The sequence below is a fragment of the Oncorhynchus mykiss genome, chromosome 9, assembly GCF_057628025.1.
Source record: "Oncorhynchus mykiss isolate SJ-2025 chromosome 9, ASM5762802v1, whole genome shotgun sequence".
Taxonomy (NCBI): Eukaryota; Metazoa; Chordata; class Actinopteri; order Salmoniformes; family Salmonidae; genus Oncorhynchus; species Oncorhynchus mykiss.
In genome coordinates, this window is record NC_143030.1 from 71737399 (window position 1) to 71756238 (window position 18840).

Here is an 18840-nt window from a genome sequence, read left to right on the forward strand (position 1 = left end):
CTCTTCCCGATGTTGTTGATGGAGATGACCCGGAAGCGGTAGGACACGTATGGTTGCAGAGAAATGGTCACGCTCTCATGAGTTCCACTGACTCTCTTCAGCTCCTCCCAACCCCGCTCCTTCGAGTCACCATCTTCAAACTCCACCACAAACACTGGAGAGGGAGAGAGAGAGAGAGAGAGAGAGAGAGAGAGAAAAGAGAAATAAAAAGAGAGAGGAGAGAGAAAAGAGAGAGAGAAAAGAGAGAGCGAGAAAAAAGAGAGAGCGAGAGAAAAGAGAGAGCGAGAGAAAAAAGAGAGCGAGAGAAAAAAGAGAGAGCGAGAGAAAAGACAAAAGAGAGACAAAAGAGAGAGAAGAGAGAAAAGAGAGCGTGAGAGAAGAGAGAGCGAGAGAGAAGAGAGAGAGGAGAAAGAGAAAAGAGAGAGAGAGAAAAGAAAGAGAAAATAGAGAGAGAGAGAAAAGAAAGAGAGAGAGAAAAGAAAGAGAAAAGAGAGAGAGAGAGAAATGAAAGAGAAAAGAGAGAGAGAAAAAGAGGAGAGAAGAGAGAGAAAATAGAGGAGAGAAAAGAGAGAGAAGAGAGAGAGAGAATCAGTGACAATGCAGGGGTCCAATGGTCCAATGACTTAACCACTAAGCAGAAGAGATGAAGTAACATATGACAATGCAGAAATCACTCAGTCCATGTAATGAGAAAACAGACTTCCGTGCTCTCAGGAGAGATATGATGATGTAATGATTGTATGGTATGGGGTTGGTAACTCAAAGTGATGTTGTTATCAAAGTCAGGCAGCAGTGTCTATTCTGTCTCAGGCCTGGACAGCTGCGGTCATCTGAAACTAATACTCTCCCAGGGGAGATACATGATAGGACAGCTATGGGTTTGTAGTTTAAAGCATTACAGGGCTGTAGTATCAATCAGACCTGGGTTCTAATCATTCTGAGCATTTGATTGAGCTTGCCTGAGGTGACAGATAGGCAGATAGGCAGGGTTTGCAATTAGCACTGTTGGGGCTGTTTGATTGGTTCCATTGGGCCAGCTAGGCAAGCTCAAGCTCAGGGATCAGTGTCTGTTGAGAGCAGGGGAGAATGACTGCCCCATCTCATTTAAGCCACGGAGGTTCAAGGCCGACCGCAGTACTGCAGGCATTGTTAGCAGCACATTATAGTGAATTGAATAATGGCACACTTCGTGGTCAATCTTTGTGTAAATAAATATAAAATAAATTACAATCATGGTACCAGATGTATGTCCTTGAACTAATTATTTTAAAATCGCACAGAGAAGAAGTTAATAAGAAGTTAATAAGGATGATTGTGTTTCTAATGAAAGCCTGCGGTACCCCGGTCGGCCTTCAACTTGAATTACTCAATAAGAGAGCATTGAGCATTGAGCTAGCCTGCAACGTCTCTTCCTGGAGTAGCTCAAACTGTGCATGTTATGTCTCCATGACTTGGTTGTGAGCCTACTGCAGGGTGGTTGTGGTCATGTTGTGGTCATTCTAGTGTCAGTGTGTTGGTTGTCAGCCAACTGCAGGGTGGTTGTGGTCATGTTGTGTTCATTCTAGTGTCAGTGTGTTGGTTGTTAGACTACCTATGACAGGGCTGTTGTGGTCATCTCCTGCGGTCCAACTCAGGGTGACATTGCGGTCCTTAGGGTCAGAGACCTGGAGCTGGGTGGGGGGGTCTGGTCGGTCTGGAAGAGGGAGAAACACAGAGAGGTATATTAAAGACATCGTTAACAGAACATATTCAGGGTTTCCCAAAGTCAGTCCAGGGGCTCCCACTCGGTGCACCTTTTGGTTTCTGCCTTGCACAGCCTAATCAGCTCTGCTAGGGCGAGTAAAACGGTCAGAGTGAGGTGTTCTCTCATTTGTATCTGCAAGTAGCTAGCAAGCCAGCTAACTAACTTTAGATAGCTTGGGTGCTTGACTGCCATTGTAAGGTCAGCTCGGATGAACCCTACTCCTTGGCCCTCTGTACCCTCCAACGCTCTGAATTTACGAACGCCTGGAGTGCACTCTGTAACTCCAGAGGGAATTTATGAACACACTTAACTGTCGTATCTGATTGGCTCAAACGCATTAAGGAAAGACAATTGACAAATTAACTTTTAACAAGGCACACCTGTTAATTTAAATGCATTCCAGGTGACTACCTCATGAAGCTGGTTGAGAGAATGCCAAGAGTGTGCAAAGCTGTCATCAAGGCAAAGAGTGGCTACTAAAAATCACAAATATATTTTGATTTGTTTAACACTTTTTTTGGTTACTACATGATTCCATGTGTTATTTTAAAGTTCTGATGTCTTCTATTTTATTATTCACGTGGGTGTTACGCTACTGGCAATGGAGTGACTGACCATTCAGAGGAGCAGCTCCAATGGAGTGACTGACCATTCAGAGAAGCAGCTCCAATGGAGTGACTGACCATTCAGAGGAGCAGCACCAATGGAGTGACTGACCATTCAGAGAAGCAGCTCAAATGGAGTGACTGACCATTCAGAGAAGCAGCTCCAATGGAGTGACTGACCATTCAGAGAAGCAGCTCCAATGGAGTGACTGACCATTCAGAGAAGCAGCTCCAATGGAGTGACTGACCATTCAGAGAAGCAGCTCCAATGGAGTGACTGACCATTCAGAGATGCAGCTCCGGTGGGCTGTTGAAGAGGGCCTGTTGTTTGTTTTGGTTTCTCCTTGGCTGTCCCATTGATTCCCTCTCCACTAAACCTGCACTGCCTTTCCAAAACTAATAATTTCTAAATTTTTCTAAGCAAACAATATACACAAAAGTATGTGGACACCCTTTCAAATGACAGGTGTGTAAAGTCGAACACACAGCCATGCAATCTCCATAGAAAACATTGGCAGTAGAAAGGCTTTACTGAAGAGATACCGTCATAGGATGCCACCTTTCCAACAAGTTCGTAAAATGTCTGCCCTGCTAGATCTGCCCCGGTCAACTGTAAGTGCTGTTATTGTGAAGTGGAAACGTCTAGGGCCAACAACGGCTTATCTGCGAAGTGGTAGGCCACACAAGCTCACAGAACGGGACTGGCGAGTGCTGAAGTGCGTAGCACGTGAAAATCATCTATCCTCTGTTGCAACTGCCTCTCGAAGCAACGGGAGCTTCATGAAATGGATTTTCATGGCTGAGCAGCCGCGCATAAGCCTAAAATCACCACGCGCTATGTCAAGTGTCAGCTGGAGTGGTGTGGAAGCTCGCCTCCATTGGAGTGGTGTGGAAGCTCGCCTCCATTGGAGTGGTGTGGAAGCTCGCCTCCATTGGAGTGGTGTGGAAGCTCGCCTCCATTGGAGTGGTGTGGAAGCTCGCCTCCATTGGAGTGGTGTGGAAGCTCGCCTCCATTGGAGTGGTGTGGAAGCTCGCCTCCATTGGAGTGATGTGGACGCTCACCTCCATTGGAGTGATGTGGAAGCTCGCCTCCATTGGAGTGGTGTGGAAGCTCGCCTCCATTGGAGTGGTGTGGAAGCTCGCCTCCATTGGAGTGGTGTGGAAGCTCACCTCCATTGGAGTGGTGTGGAAGCTCACCTCCATTGGAGTGGTGTGGAAGCTCGCCTCCTTTGGAGTGGTGTGGAAGCTCGCCTCCATTGGAGTGGTGTGGAAGCTCGCCTCCATTGGAGTGGTGTGGAAGCTCACCTCCATTGGAGTGGTGTGGAAGCTCACCTCCATTGGAGTGGTGTGGAAGCTCACCTCCATTGGAGTGGTGTGGAAGCTCGCCTCCATTGGAGTGGTGTGGAAGCTCACCTCCATTGGAGTGGTGTGGAAGCTCACCTCCATTGGAGTGGTGTGGAAGCTCGCCTCCATTGGAGTGGTGTGGAAGCTCGCCTCCATTGGAGTGGTGTGGAAGCTCACCTCCATTGGAGTGGTGTGGAAGCTCGCCTCCATTGGAGTGGTGTGGAAGCTCGCCTCCATTGGAGTGGTGTGGAAGCTCGCCTCCATTGGAGTGGTGTGGACGCTCACCTCCATTGGAGTGGTGTGGAAGCTCGCCTCCATTGGAGTGGTGTGGAAGCTCGCCTCCGTTGGAGTGGTGTGGAAGCTCACCTCCATTGGAGTGGTGTGGAAGCTCGCCTCCATTGGAGTGGTGTGGACGCTCACCTCCGTTGGAGTGGTGTGGACGCTCACCTCCATTGGAGTGGTGTGGACGCTCGCCTCCGTTGGAGTGGTGTGGACGCTCACCTCCATTGGAGTGGTGTGGACGCTCACCTCCATTGGAGTGATGTGGAAGCTCGCCTCCGTTGGAGTGGTGTGGACGCTCACCTCCATTGGAGTGGTGTGGAAGCTCGCCTCCGTTGGAGTGGTGTGGACGCTCACCTCCATTGGAGTGGTGTGGACGCTCACCTCCATTGGAGTGGTGTGGACGCTCACCTCCATTGGAGTGGTGTGGAAGCTCGCCTCCATTGGAGTGGTGTGGAAGCTCGCCTCCGTCGGAGTGGTGTGGAAGCTCACCTCCATTGGAGTGGTGTGGAAGCTCGCCTCCATTGGAGTGGTGTGGAAGCTCACCTCCATTGGAGTGGTGTGGAAGCTCGCCTCCATTGGAGTGGTGTGGACGCTCACCTCCATTGGAGTGGTGTGGACGCTCACCTCCATTGGAGTGATGTGGAAGCTCGCCTCCATTGGAGTGATGTGGACGCTTGCCACTGTTGGAGTGATGAATCATGCGTCACCATCTGGCAGTCCGATGGACGAATCTGGGTTTGGCGGAAGCCAGGAGAATGCTACCTGCCCTAATGCATAGTGCCAACTGTAAAGTTTGGGGGAGGATGAATAATGGTCTGGCGCTTTTTCATGGTTTGGGCAAGGCCCCTTAGTTCCAGTGAAGAAACATTTTTTTTAAATAATATGTTTATTATTTTACAATAAAAAATCTAATAAAAAAGACAGCAATACTAACAATGACATTCATTGTACTGTTGAATGGGATGGCCAATTTAGAGGACAAAACAAAATTTAACTCACACATACACAAAATCCTATTAGGTGGTACATGTATAGGAAGACAGCATTTAGTCATTACAAGCAGTGTAGTTCAGCCAAAAATAAATATTGAGTGGAGTACAGCACAGAGTAGCAGCAGATCGTCAACCCAGTTATGAAGCGGGACTAGACCATTTATCCAGTATCGGCTGCCATATTTTGTAAAACATTGGAATTCTATTGGAGGTATTGTATCGAATCTTTTCCATATGGATTACATTCCCTAAATCCCGTAACCACATTTCAAAGGTAGGTACAGTCTCCAGTTTCCAAAATTGCAATATGAGCCTTTTGGCTAATAGAGTACAAAGAGAGACAGCTTTCCCTTCGTGATTATTCCCATCAACTGTACCAAACAGAGCGGTCAATGGGTCTGGGGCTAGAACTCTATCAAAGGCTCTAGATAAATAATCAAAAATGAGAGCCCAGTAAACATGTAATTTAGGACATGTCCAGAATAAGTGGGTCAACGTCCCCTCATCCTTCTTGCACCTCTCACACAGTGGTGAGGTGTCTGGGAATATTTTATGCAGTTTTACTTTTGAGTAATGTAACCTGTGTATCACCTTAAAACCTGTTAAGGATATGGCAGACATACGCCCCCTTTGGAGAGATTGGGTACCCCTAGTAAACTGGAAAAAAAATCTGTCAAAAATTGTTAATATATGCAAATAAAAATTATTATTGGATAGAAAACACTCTAAAGATTCTAAAACCGTTGGAATTATGTCTGTAGGTATAGCAGAACTCACAGGGCAGGCATTCTTCCAAACTAGTTTTTGTGGCCATGAAAGTTGGAGCAACTTTGACGTCATGGCCCCCACCCTTCCCAACCAGCTATGATTCTGGGGACACTTTCTATCTCTTCCGCTAGATGTCCTCTTTCATTAGAGCTTCAAACCGTTCAAATCCCGGGCTGTGATAGGCTGTGCGTATGGGCGCGAATTGGTCCCAGCCATTCCTTTGTTTCCAGCACTCAAGAGAAGGGCAGACGATGGCCGATTGAATTGAAGTTTGTTTTGCACGTCTAAAACATCATAAAGCTTGCTTCTGCACTTAGTTTGACCTGTTTAGTCGACACATAATGTGTAATTTTGAAGTTTTGATGCGCAACTTATCCGGACCAGAGGACGTTTTGGGTGCATTTCAGCTGATGTTATTAGCAGTAGCTAATACAAAGATGCAAGACTTGAAACCAAACGATGTATTGGGTAAGTATGAAGCCTTCCAGAACATTCTGAACGAAGACCATCGAAGGTAAGGGAATATTTATGCTTAAATCTGTGTTTCTGTTGACTCCAACATTACGTGGAAATGTAGCTTGGAACTGAGCGCTGTCTCAGCATATGGAATAGTGTGCGATTTCTGTAACGTTAAAAATAAATCTAACACAGCGGTTGCATAAAGAAGCAGTGTATCTTTCTAACTATATGTAGAACATGTATATTTAGTCAAAGTTTATGATGTCTATTTACGTTATCTTGCCGCGCTACATAGATTTCCTGCGGGCATTTTTGAGTAATTTCTGAAGGTGAACTCACTGTAAATGGACATTTATGGATATAAATGGCATATTATTGAAAAAAAAAAATATGTACTGTGTAATATGTCATATTACTGTCATCTGATGAAGATTTTCAAAAGGTTAGTGAGCGATTTATTTTTTAATCCTGCGTTTGTTGATTGCATGTTTTGGCTATTGAAATGAGCAGTGTCTGGTGGTGGTTTTACATATATATGTGCTATGTTTTCGCCGTAAAACATTTTAGAAATCTGACTTGCTGGCTAGATGAACAAGATGTTTATCTTTCATTTGAGCTATTGGACTTGTTAATGTGTGGAGGTTAAATATTTTTAAGAATATTTTTGCGTTCCATGCGCCACCGTTTCAGCTGCACGTGGGAGGGTTGATCCCCAATTGGGAACCAATATCGTAGACAGGTTAAACTGTACAAGGTTGTGTCTGGCATTCACTGAACTGTGGTTTATATTCCTGAGAGCTTCTACCCAGTCCTCATCTGAGATTTCTGAGCCAAGTTCTTGTTCCCAAGCCCTTTTAATGGTGTCTGTGGATACCTCTATGTGGGCTTGTAGAACCAACAACGATGAGACGGCCTACAGGGAGGAGGTGAGGGCCCTCGGAGTGTGGTGTCAGGAAAACAACCTCACACTCAACGTCAACAAAACTAAGGAGATGATTGTGGACTTCAGGAAACAGCAGAGGGAACACCCCCCTATCCACATCGATGGAACAGTAGTGGAGAGGGTAGCAAGTTTTAAGTTCCTCGGCATACACATCACAGACAAACTGAATTGGTCCACTCACACAGACAGCATCGTGAAGAAGGCGCAGCAGCGCCTCTTCAACCTCAGGAGGCTGAAGAAATTCGGCTTGTCACCAAAAGCACTCACAAACTTCTACAGATGCACAATCGAGAGCATCCTGGCGGGCTGTATCACCGCCTGGTATGGCAACTGCACCGCCCTCAACCGTAAGGCTCTCCAGAGGGTAGTGAGGTCTGCACAACGCATCACCGGGGGCAAACTACCTGCCCTCCAGGACACCTACACCACCCGATGTCACAGGAAGGCCATAAAGATCATCAAGGACATCAACCACCCGAGCCACTGCCTGTTCACCCCGCTATCATCCAGAAGGCGAGGTCAGTACAGGTGCATCAAAGCTGGGACCGAGAGACTGAAAAACAGCTTCTATCTCAAGGCCATCAGACTGTTAAACAGCCACCACTAACACTGAGTGGCTGCTGCCAACACACTGACACTGACTCAACTCCAGCCACTTTAATAATGGGAATTGATGGGAAATGATGTAAATATATCACTAGCCACTTTAAACAATGCTACCTTATATAAATGTTACTTACCCTACATTATTCATCTCATATGCATACGTATATACTGTACTCTATATCATCGACGGTATCCTTATGTAATACATGTATCACTAGCCACTTTATACTATACTATGCCACTTTGTTTACATACTCATCTCATTTGTACATACTGTACCCGATACCATCTACTGTATCTTGCCTATGCTGCTCTGTACCATCACTCATTCATATATCCTTATGTACATATTCGTTATCCCCTTACACTGTGTACAAGACAGTAGTTTTGGAATTGTTAGTTAGATTACTTGTTATTACTGCATTGTCGGAACTAGAAGCACAAGCATTTCGCTACACTCGCATTAACATCTGCTAACCATGTGTATGTGACAAATAAAATTTGATTTGATTTGATTTAGGGTGAAGGGAAATCTTAACGCCACAGCATACAATGACATTCTAGACAGTTTTGTGCTTCCAACTTTGTGGGAACAGTTTGGGGAAAGGCCCTTCCTGTTTCAGCATGACAATGCCACCGTGCACAAAGCGAGGTCCATACAGAAATGGTTTGTCGAGATCAGTGTGGAAGAACCTCAAGAACCTTAACCCCATCGAACACCTTTGGGATGAATTGGAATGCCGACTGCGTGCCAGGCCTAATCCCCCAACATCAGTGCCCGACCTCACTAATGCTCTTGTGGCTGAATGGAAGCAGGGAAATCTTAATGCTACAGCATACGACATTCTAGACGAATCTGTGCTAAAGAGCGTAACGTGTCAAAATTGTCTGTCCTTGTTTGCAACACCCACTACTGAGTTCCAAACAGCCTCTTGAAGGAACATCAGCACAATAACTGTTTGTCGGGAGCTACCTGAAATGGGTTTCCATAGCCGTGCAGCCACACACAAGCCTAAGATCACCATGCGCAAGTGTCGGCTGAAGTGGTGTAAAGTTCACCGCCATTGGACTCTGGAGCAGTGGAAACGCGTTCTCTGGCAGTCCAACGGACTAAACTGGGTATGGCTGATGCCAGGATGCATAGTAAAGTTTTGTGGAAGAGGAATAATGATCGGGGGCTGTTTTTCATGGTTCAGGCAAGGCCCCTTAGTTCCAGTGAAGGGAAATCTTAACGCTGCGGCAACAGTTTGGGGAATGCCCTTTCCTGTGCATGACAATGACCCGTGCACGACAATGACCCGTGCACGACAATGACCCGTGCACAAAGCGAGGTCCACACAGAAATGGTTTGTTGAGATCAGTGTGGAAGAACTTGACTGGCCTGCACAGTGCCCTGACCTCAACCCCATCGAACACCTTTGGGATGAATTGGAACGCCCACTGCGAGCCATGCCTAATCGCCCAACATCAGCACCCGACCTCAGTAATGCTCTTGTGGCTGAATGGAAGCAAGTCCCTGCAGCAATGTTCCAACATCTAGTGGAAAGCCTTCCCAGAAGAGTGGAGGCTGTTCTACCAGCAAAGGGGGGACCAATTCCAATTTCTGTATTAATGCCCATGATTTTGGAATGAGCTGTTCAACGACCAGGTGTCCACATACTTTTGGTCAAGGGGGCCAATCATTTCAGTATGAAGGTATGCATTAACTAAAATGACAAGAGGAACGGATGATGCACGACCCGAAATTGCACGTTGTGCTTTCTACTATTACAACTTTCAGGAGTAAGTTTAACGCCGGACTGAGTCCCCACTGCTGTAGAGTACACTACACTGCACACAGCATTAACCTATTACTACATAATACAACACAGCATTAACCTATTACTACACTGCACACAGCATTAACCTATTACTACACTGCACACAGCATTAACCTATTACTACATAATACAACACAGCATTAACCTATTACTACACTGCACACAGCATTAACCTATTACTACACTGCACACAGCATTAACCTATTACTACATAATACAACACAGCATTAACCTATTACTACATAATACAACACAGCATTAACCTATTACTACACTGCACACAGCATTAACCTATTACTACATAATACAACACAGCATTAACCTATTACTACACTGCACACAGCATTAACCTATTACTACACTGCACACAACATTAACCTATTACTACACTGCACACAGCATTAACCTATTACTACATAATACAACACAGCATTAACCTATTACTACACTGCACACAGCATTAACCTATTACTACACTGCACACAGCATTAACCTATTACTACACTGCACACAACATTAACCTATTACTACACTGCACACAGCATTAACCTATTACTACACTGCACACAGCATTAACCTATTACTACACTGCACACAGCATTAACCTATTACTACACTGCACACAACATTAACCTATTACTACACTGCACACAGCATTAACCTATTACTACACTGCACACAGCATTAACCTATTACTACACTGCACACAACATTAACCTATTACTACACTGCACACAGCATTAACCTATTACTACACTGCACACAGCATTAACCTATTACTACATAATACAACACAGCATTAACCTATTACTACATAATACAACACAGCATTAACCTATTACTACACTGCACACAGCATTAACCTATTACTACATAATACAACACAGCATTAACCTATTACTACACTGCACACAGCATTAACCTATTACTACACTGCACACAACATTAACCTATTACTACACTGCACACAGCATTAACCTATTACTACATAATACAACACAGCATTAACCTATTACTACACTGCACACAGCATTAACCTATTACTACACTGCACACAGCATTAACCTATTACTACACTGCACACAGCATTAACCTATTACTACACTGCACACAGCATTAACCTATTACTACACTGCACACAGCATTAATCTATTACTACACTGCACACAGCATTAACCTATTACTACATAATACAACACAGCATTAACCTATTACTACACTGCACACAGCATTAACCTATTACTACACTGCACACAGCATTAACCTATTACTACACTGCACACAGCATTAACCTATTACTACACTGCACACAGCATTAACCTATTACTACACTGCACACAGTATTAACCTATTACTACACTGCACACAGCATTAACCTATTACTACACTGCACACAGCATTAACCTATTACTACATAATACAACACAGCATTAACCTATTACTACACTGCACACAACATTAACCTATTACTACACTGCACACAGCATTAACCTATTACTACACCGCACACAGCATTAACCTATTACTACACTGCACACATCATTAACCTATTACTACACTGCACACAGCATTAACCTATTACTACACTGCACACAACATTAACCTATTACTACACTGCACACAACATTAACCTATTACTACATAATACAACACAGCATTAACCTATTACTACACTGCACACAGCATTAACCTATTACTACACTGCACACAGCATTAACCTATTACTACACTGCACACAACATTAACCTATTACTACATAATACAACACAGCATTAACCTATTACTACATAATACAACACAGCATTGTATCGGTCTGTGTGTAGCTGGTGTAGAGAGTCAGGAGCAGGACAGCAGATATGAGTAATCAACGTGTTTACTCAAGTAAATCACAAAATACAACACAAATGACCGAGCCCACAATAACGGACCGTATACAAAACAAACATGAGGGAACACAGGGTTAGAAGCAGCATTATACCACATATGTTGAAATGGGACATGAAATGGGGCAGGTAGCCTAGGGGTTAGAGCGTTGGGCCAGTAACCATAAAGGTTGGTGGATTGAATCCCTGAGCTGACAAGGTAAAAATCTGTTCCCTGGTAGGCCGACATTGTAAGTAAGAATTTGTTCTTAACTGACTTGCCTAGTTAAAGAAAGGTTAAATTTAAAAAATAATTTTAAAAATGTCTTCTTCATAGAATAGAAGAGAATACAATAAAAAATAATACAATAGATATTTCCATACCGACTATAATGATGGACCCGCTGGCCTCAACCCTGTCCAGGTTGGTGATGACCTCACAGGTGTAAACACCCTCGTCTTCTGTCTGCACATTGGCCACAATCAGGTCTGGGCCCTCAAATGTGTACCTGGAAATAATGTATTCTTGGTCACGATCGTGATTGAGATCATTGTCATTACACACACACACACAGCCTTCTCGGACACAGACACACAGTAAATATGTCCTTACTTGTCCTCGGCGTATGACTGAAAGAGTTCCTGTCCGCTCCTCTTCCACTGAATGTGCGGAGGGGTCAGTTTGGGGTCCACCTGTGCCAGGCAGGTAAAGATGGCCGTCTTACCAGGCTGAACAAGCAGAGACCCAGGAGGAGACAGGATCACTGTCCTGTCTGAGAGAGAGAGATGAGGAGAGATAGATATGAGGAGAGAGAGTGGGAGAGAGATGAGGAGAGAGAGAGATGAGGAGTGAGAGTGGGAGAGAGATGGGGAGAGAAAGAGATGAGGAGAGAGAGTGGGAGAAAGATGGGGAGAGAGAGAGATGATGAGAGAGAGCGTAAAGAGGGAGGGGAGGGTTACAGAGACAGGTGCAGGCAGGGTTTGAGGAGTGTGTGTGTTTCATGGCCTACTCACTCAGCACATCCAGGTCAGCGTTGATTGACAGGTTGGTGTTGCTAACGGAGCAGGTGTACAGGCCCTCGTCGCCGTGGGAGACGTTGGTGATCTGGAGGTTTCCATTGGTCAGCAGGTTAACCCTGGGCTCAGCCAGTAGAGAAGCGCTGCTGTTCCTCTCCCTGGATAGGAAATACAGAAACACAGCCAGAGAGGGTGGGAAACCCAGACCCTCGTTAAGCATCCTAAAGGCAGCATTTTGGCTGACTGGTTGCCAAAGAAGACACATTCCTTCCTTAATGGAAGACTATCTGAATCTAATTAAACAAGATCGTTTCTTAGAATAGAACACAATATATACTCATACAGGTGTGTGTCTTACCATGTTACTTTAGGTCTGGGAGAGCCGAAGGTCTGACACTGCAGTACAGCCTTCTGTCCCTCTGTGAAGTTGTACTTCTGTCCGTCAGCATTCAGGATCTGAGGAGGCAGTTCTGGAACAGGATACAAGGTACAGGTTTATCAATGTGACATATTTGTTGTTGACACACAACACACACACACACACACACACACACACACACAGCTCCCCCTCACCGATGACGAAGATGTAGGTATTGACTAGGATGGTTCCGTGTTTGTTGTGGGCCTGACACTGGTAGACTGCTGTATCAGTGAAGACCACATCTCTCAGAATCAGAGCTCCATCTCTCACAGTACGCCTAGGGGTTGGGTCTATGCCTGGGGAGAGACACACACACACATTAGAGCAAGTCATCACAGCATCCTACCAATACTGACTGGCATAGTCATGAGGAAAAATTACATTTTAAGTTATATTTTTAGAGTTGGTAATAGCCGAAAGATTCTAATTTGACCTAAGCACATCATTAGCAGGTGTAATAAGCTGAGTTTGTTGCTAAACCTTGTTAATGCATAGGTCAACTGTATGTGTAAGAGTAACGTGCGTTATTCCACACCTGTGATGGGTTTTCCGTTGATGCTCCAGGCGACAGCAGGAGACGGGATGCCATCAGCCTGACAGTCCAGTCTCACCGTCTCTCCTGGGGCATAGAGCTGGCTTACTGGCTCCTTGGTCCAGTATGGAGCCGCTGCGCAACAAACAGCACAGCATTATACACAACACAAACCATCAATATGCAATTAGTTAAACAGACAGCATAGACAACAACAGACCTCATAGACAACAGACCTGCTAGACAGCAACATACCTCATAGACAGCAACAGACAGCATACAACACAACAGACAGCATACAACACAGCAGACAGCATAGAACACAGCAGACAACACAGAACACCACAGACAGCATAGAACACAACAGACAGCATAGAACACAACAGACAGCACAGAACACAACATACAGCACAGAACACAACATACAGCACAGAACACAACAGACAGCACAGAACACAGCAGACAGCATAGAACACAACAGACAGAATAGACAACAATAATGTTATACATCACATAGAAAAGCATCAACAGACAACAGCAGTATGACACACAACACACAAGATCATATGTACATACTGTAACGCATGAGGGCATAGTGGAAAACACATCAACACACAGCCACAGCAGTAACCTTAGCAGGTAAACGAGAGAGGAAACAGTGTGTGTGTGTGTTGTCTTGTTTACCTTCGACGCTAACGGTGTAGGTGTGTGTGACCTTGCCCTGTGAGTTGTTGACTGAACACTGGTACTCTCCCCCGTCGCTATCTGAGATGTTACTGATGCGCAGCAGACGGTCAAACAGATGTCTGGACGTACGGGACTCGGACAGCTGACCGTCCTTCCTCACCCACTGGACTGTAGGGGTAGGGCTGGAGGGGGAGGGAGTGCGAAGAGGGAGGGTGGGATGGTGGAGCCAAGAGGGGGAGTGGAGGGAGGGAGAGGGGGAGTGAAGGGAGGTAGAGGGGAAGGAAGGGAGGTGTGGAGGAGGAAGGGAAAGAGAGAAAGAGAGGAAGAAAGAGAAGGAGAGGGGGAGAGGGAGCGAAAAAGAGGCAAGATAGGTCAAGAGGAACATCTAATAGGCTTGCTTTGATTGACCTAGCCATGCCTGTGCACAGACAGAGAGAGAGTTAGACTTACAGGCCCTGGACGATGCACTCTAGCTCCAGGCTCTGGCCCCGGAGGGCGTGGTAAGTGCTGTGGCTCCCCGAGGGCCTCATCATCTGGGGCCTTCGGCTCCGAACCACTGAGTTAGCTGGTGAGAGAGAGAGAGAGAGACAGACAGGAACAGAGGTTCATACAGTGGTAGAAAATGTAAAAGTAAAGATACCTTGATAGAAAATGACTAAAGTCAAAGTGAAAATCACCCAGTAAAATACTACTTGAGTAAAAGTCTGAAAGTATTTGGTTTTAAATATACACTGAACAAAAATATGAAAGTAACATGTGAAGTGTTGGTCCCATGTTTCATGATCTGAAATTAAAAGATCCCAAAAATGTTCCATACCCACAAAAGCCTATTTTTCTCAAATGTTGTGCACAAATTTGTTTACATCCCTGTTAGTGAGCATTCTCCTTTGCTAAGATAATCCATCCACCTGACAGGTGTGTCATATCAAGAAGCTGATTGAACAGCATTATCATTACACAGGTGCAGCTGAGGAGTATTTGTCTGTAATAAAACCCTTTTGTTTGGAAAAACTCATTCTGATTGGCTGGGCCTGGCTGTCAAGTGGCTGGGCCTGGCTGTCAAGTGGGTGGGCCTGGCTGTCAAGTGGGTGGGCCTGGCTGTCAAGTGGCTGGGCCTGGCTGTCAAGTGGGTGGGCCTGGCTGTCAAGTGGGTGGGCCTGGCTGTCAAGTGGGTGGGCCTGGCTGTCAAGTGGGTGGGCCTGGCTGTCAAGTGGGTGGGCCTGGCTGTCAAGTGGGTGGGCCTGGCTGTCAAGTGGGTGGGCCTGGCTGTCAAGTGGGTGGGCCTGGCTGTCAAGTGGGTGGGCCTGGCTGTCAAGTGGGTGGGCCTGGCTGTCAAGTGGCTGTCAATTTAATTGGACTGATTTCCTTATATGAATTGTAACTCGTTGAAATTGTTGCATGTTGCATTTATATTTTTGTTCAGTATACTAAAGTATTAACAGTAAAGTAGGGTAAATGCTATAAATCATTTCAAATTCCACATTGAGCCAACCAGACAGCATGATATTCTTGTTTTTTAAATTTACAGATAGTCAGGGGAACACTCCAACACTCAGACATAACTTACAAACTAAGCGTTTGTGTTTAGTGAGTCCACCAGATCAGAGGCAGTAGGGATGACAAGGGACGTTCTCTTGATAAGTGTGGGAATTGGAACATTTTCCTGTCCTGTTAAGCATTCAAAATGTAACGAGTATTTTTGGGTGTCAGGGAAAATGTACGTGAGTAAGAAGAACATTATTTTCTTGTCATCTATGTTCATTAGCCTCTCTACTGTAGGCAACACTACAGATATCTGACATGCTCCTATACCCCCAGGTGGCCTTGGCTTGGGTTACGGTCCCATCAGTGTCTCTGTTTATCAATATCAGAGTGGCTTCTTAACTAACATGTGGGGAGGGGTTGAGACAACCGGTACAGTAGCTAACAAATGGCCTTCAGGTGCTATCGTATGTTACCATGGTGACTGACATTATTAGTGGTGACTCATGGTCAGGGTGATTGACTCGTACTGCATTACCATGGTGACCAAGGTCAGTCTACATTGTGTTACCACGGTTACTGAGGTCAGTCTAGTTTAGTATTTACAGGTTGTGACGGTGAGGATGATGGGTTCCTTAAAGAGTTTGTTTGGAGCGCTGAGGTGCTGGGCATTATAGGTCATAACAGTTATAGTACTGTGTTACCATGGTGAGTGACGGTGTACTTACAGGTTGTAACAGTCATGGTGATGGGTTCCTTGGAGAGGATGGTGCGAGCGCTGAGGTACTGGGCGTTACAGGTGTAGTCAATACGGGTGTCATCGACGGTGACGTGAGAGAAGTATAGGTTCCCGTCCCGGCCCTGGGTTACACGATCATTTAGCTCAATGTGATGCATTCCTGGAGGGGAGGGGAGGGAGGGGAGGGAGAAGAGAGTGAGAAGAGTAGGAGCGGGGAGGGAGGGTAGGGGGAAGGGAGTGAGAAGAGTAGGAGCGGGGAGGGAGAGTAGGGGGAAGGGAGTGAGAAGAGTAGGAGCGGGGAGGGAGAGTAGGGGGAAGGGAGTGAGAAGAGTAGGAGCGGGGAGGGAGAGTAGGGGGAAGGGAGTGAGAAGAGTAGGAGCGGGGAGGGAGAGTAGGGGGAAGGGAGTGAGAAGAGTAGGAGCGGGGAGGGAGAGTAGGGGGAAGGGAGTGAGAAGAGTAGGAGTGGGGAGGGAGAGTAGGGGGAAGGGAGCGAGAAGAGTAGGAGCGGGGAGGTGAGTAGGGGGAAGGGAGCGAGAAGAGTAGGAGTGGGGAGGGAGAGTAGGGGGAAGGGAGGGAGAAGAGTAGGAGCGGGGAGGGAGAGTAGGGGGAAGGGAGTGAGAGTAGGGGGAAGGGGAAGAGAAGGAGGGAGAATATACCTGTATTTTATTTATGTTTTATTCAGCAAAAAGAACACACAATGAAAAGTCAGATGGTCAAAGGAGATGGAGAGGCAGATAAAGGATGAGTAAAACAGAGAGAGAGAGATACTCACGCTCGTCCATCCAGTGGATGACAGGAGGAACAGTGCTGAAGGGAGGGTTACATTTCAGTACCACACTCTCTCCTTCCTCCACCTTCTTCTTCACCTTCTGCTCTTTCTGCAGGGCTGGGGTATCTGAAAGGGAGACAGAGCGATGTCAGTAACTCTTTAGGTGAGGCTGGTATCATGTAGTATGTATTACTTCTTATGAGCGTGTATAAATCATGTAGTATGTATTACTTCTTATGAGCATGTATAAATCATGTAGTATGTATTACTTCTTATGAGCATGTATAAATCATGTAGTATGTATTACTTGTTATGAGCTTGTATAAATCATGTAGTATGTATTACTTCTTATGAGCGTGTATAAATCATGTAGTATGTATTACTTGTTATGAGCTTGTATAAATCATGTAGTATGTATTACTTGTTATGAGCTTGTATAAATCATGTAGTATGTATTACTTGTTATGAGCGTGTATAAATCATGTAGTATGTATTACTTGTTATGAGCGTGTATAAATCATGGAGTATGTATTACTTGTTATGAGCTTGTATAAATCATGTAGTATGTATTACTTGTTATGAGCATGTTTAATCCCATATAATAGTTTATTGTCAACTCATAGCACGTATGGCAACTCATAACACCATGTCAACTCATAACACCATGTCAACTCATAGCACGTATGTCAACTCATAACACCCATGTCAACTCATAACACCCATGTCAACTCATAACACGTACGTCAACTCAACACGTACGTCAACTCATAGCACGTATGTCTGTCACGATCGTCGCCCTCCTCGTCGTGGAGGAGGAGTAGTTGGAAGGATCGGAGGACCAAAATGCAGCGTGGTATGTGCTCATCGTGAATTTAATGAACAGAGAACACTTGAACAAACTATACAAAACAATAAATGAATAACGACCGTGAAGCTATGATAAGAACTGTGCTGACACAAGCAACTAACATAGACACATACAAAGCAAACTATGGTCAGGGCGTGACAGTACCCCCCCCCCCCACCCCCCCAAGGTGCGGACTCCGGCCGCAAAACCTGAACCTATAGGGGAGGGTCTGGGTGGGCATCTGTCCGCGGTGGCGGCTCTGGCGCTGGACGTGGCCCCCACTTCACCATAGTGGTGGCTCTGGCGCTGGACGTGGCCCCCACTCCACCATAGTCTTAGTCCACTTTAGTAGCATCCTTTGAGCGGCGACCCTCGCCGCCGACCTTGGACTGGCAACCCTGCTAAAGGACCCCACTGGACTGAGGGGCAGCTCAGGACTGAGGGGCAGCTCAGGACTGAGGGGCAGCTCCGGACTGAGGGGCAGCTCAGGACTGAGGGGCAGCTCCGGACTGAGGGGCAGCTCAGGACTGAGGGGCAGCTCCGGACTGAGGGGCAGCTCAGGACTGAAGGGCAGCTCCGGACTGAGGGGCAGCTCAGGACTGAGGGGCAGCTCCGGACTGAGGGGCAGCTCAGGACTGAGGGGCAGCTCCGGACTGAGGGGCAGCTCAGGACTGAGGGGCAGCTCAGGACTGAGGGGCAGCTCAGGACTGAGGGGTAGCTCAGGACTGAAGGGTAGCTCAGGACTGAAGGGTAGCTCAGGACTGAGGGGCAGCTCCGGACTGAATGGCAGCTCTGGACTGAATGGCAGCTCCGGACTGGCTGGCGGCTCTGGCAGCTCCTGGCTGGCTGGCGGCTCCTGGCTAGCTGGCGGCTCTGGCGGCTCCTGGCTGGCTGGCGGCTCTGGCGGATCCTGGCTGGCTG

The 18840-nt window shown here is 46.2% G+C and overlaps 1 protein-coding gene across 3 annotated transcripts in view; it reads right to left on the reverse strand.

Moving 5' to 3' along the window:
- Positions 1-18840, reverse strand: part of l1cama (L1 cell adhesion molecule, paralog a) — a 118589-nt gene that overhangs the window by 26206 nt on the left and 73543 nt on the right. For all 3 annotated transcript variants that reach the window (XM_090185298.1, XM_090185297.1, XM_090185296.1), the window contains exons 5-16: positions 17076-17198; positions 16293-16463; positions 14533-14647; positions 14080-14264; positions 13399-13530; positions 13016-13159; positions 12801-12912; positions 12440-12600; positions 12039-12198; positions 11810-11934; positions 1592-1693; positions 1-154 (exon numbers count right to left, since the gene is read on the reverse strand). The exon at positions 1-154 is cut by the window's left edge and continues 44 nt beyond it. In XM_090185298.1, coding sequence (XP_090041424.1) covers positions 1-154; positions 1592-1693; positions 11810-11934; positions 12039-12198; positions 12440-12600; positions 12801-12912; positions 13016-13159; positions 13399-13530; positions 14080-14264; positions 14533-14647; positions 16293-16463; positions 17076-17198 — 1684 coding nt within the window. The remainder of the gene's footprint in view (positions 155-1591; positions 1694-11809; positions 11935-12038; positions 12199-12439; positions 12601-12800; positions 12913-13015; positions 13160-13398; positions 13531-14079; positions 14265-14532; positions 14648-16292; positions 16464-17075; positions 17199-18840) is intronic.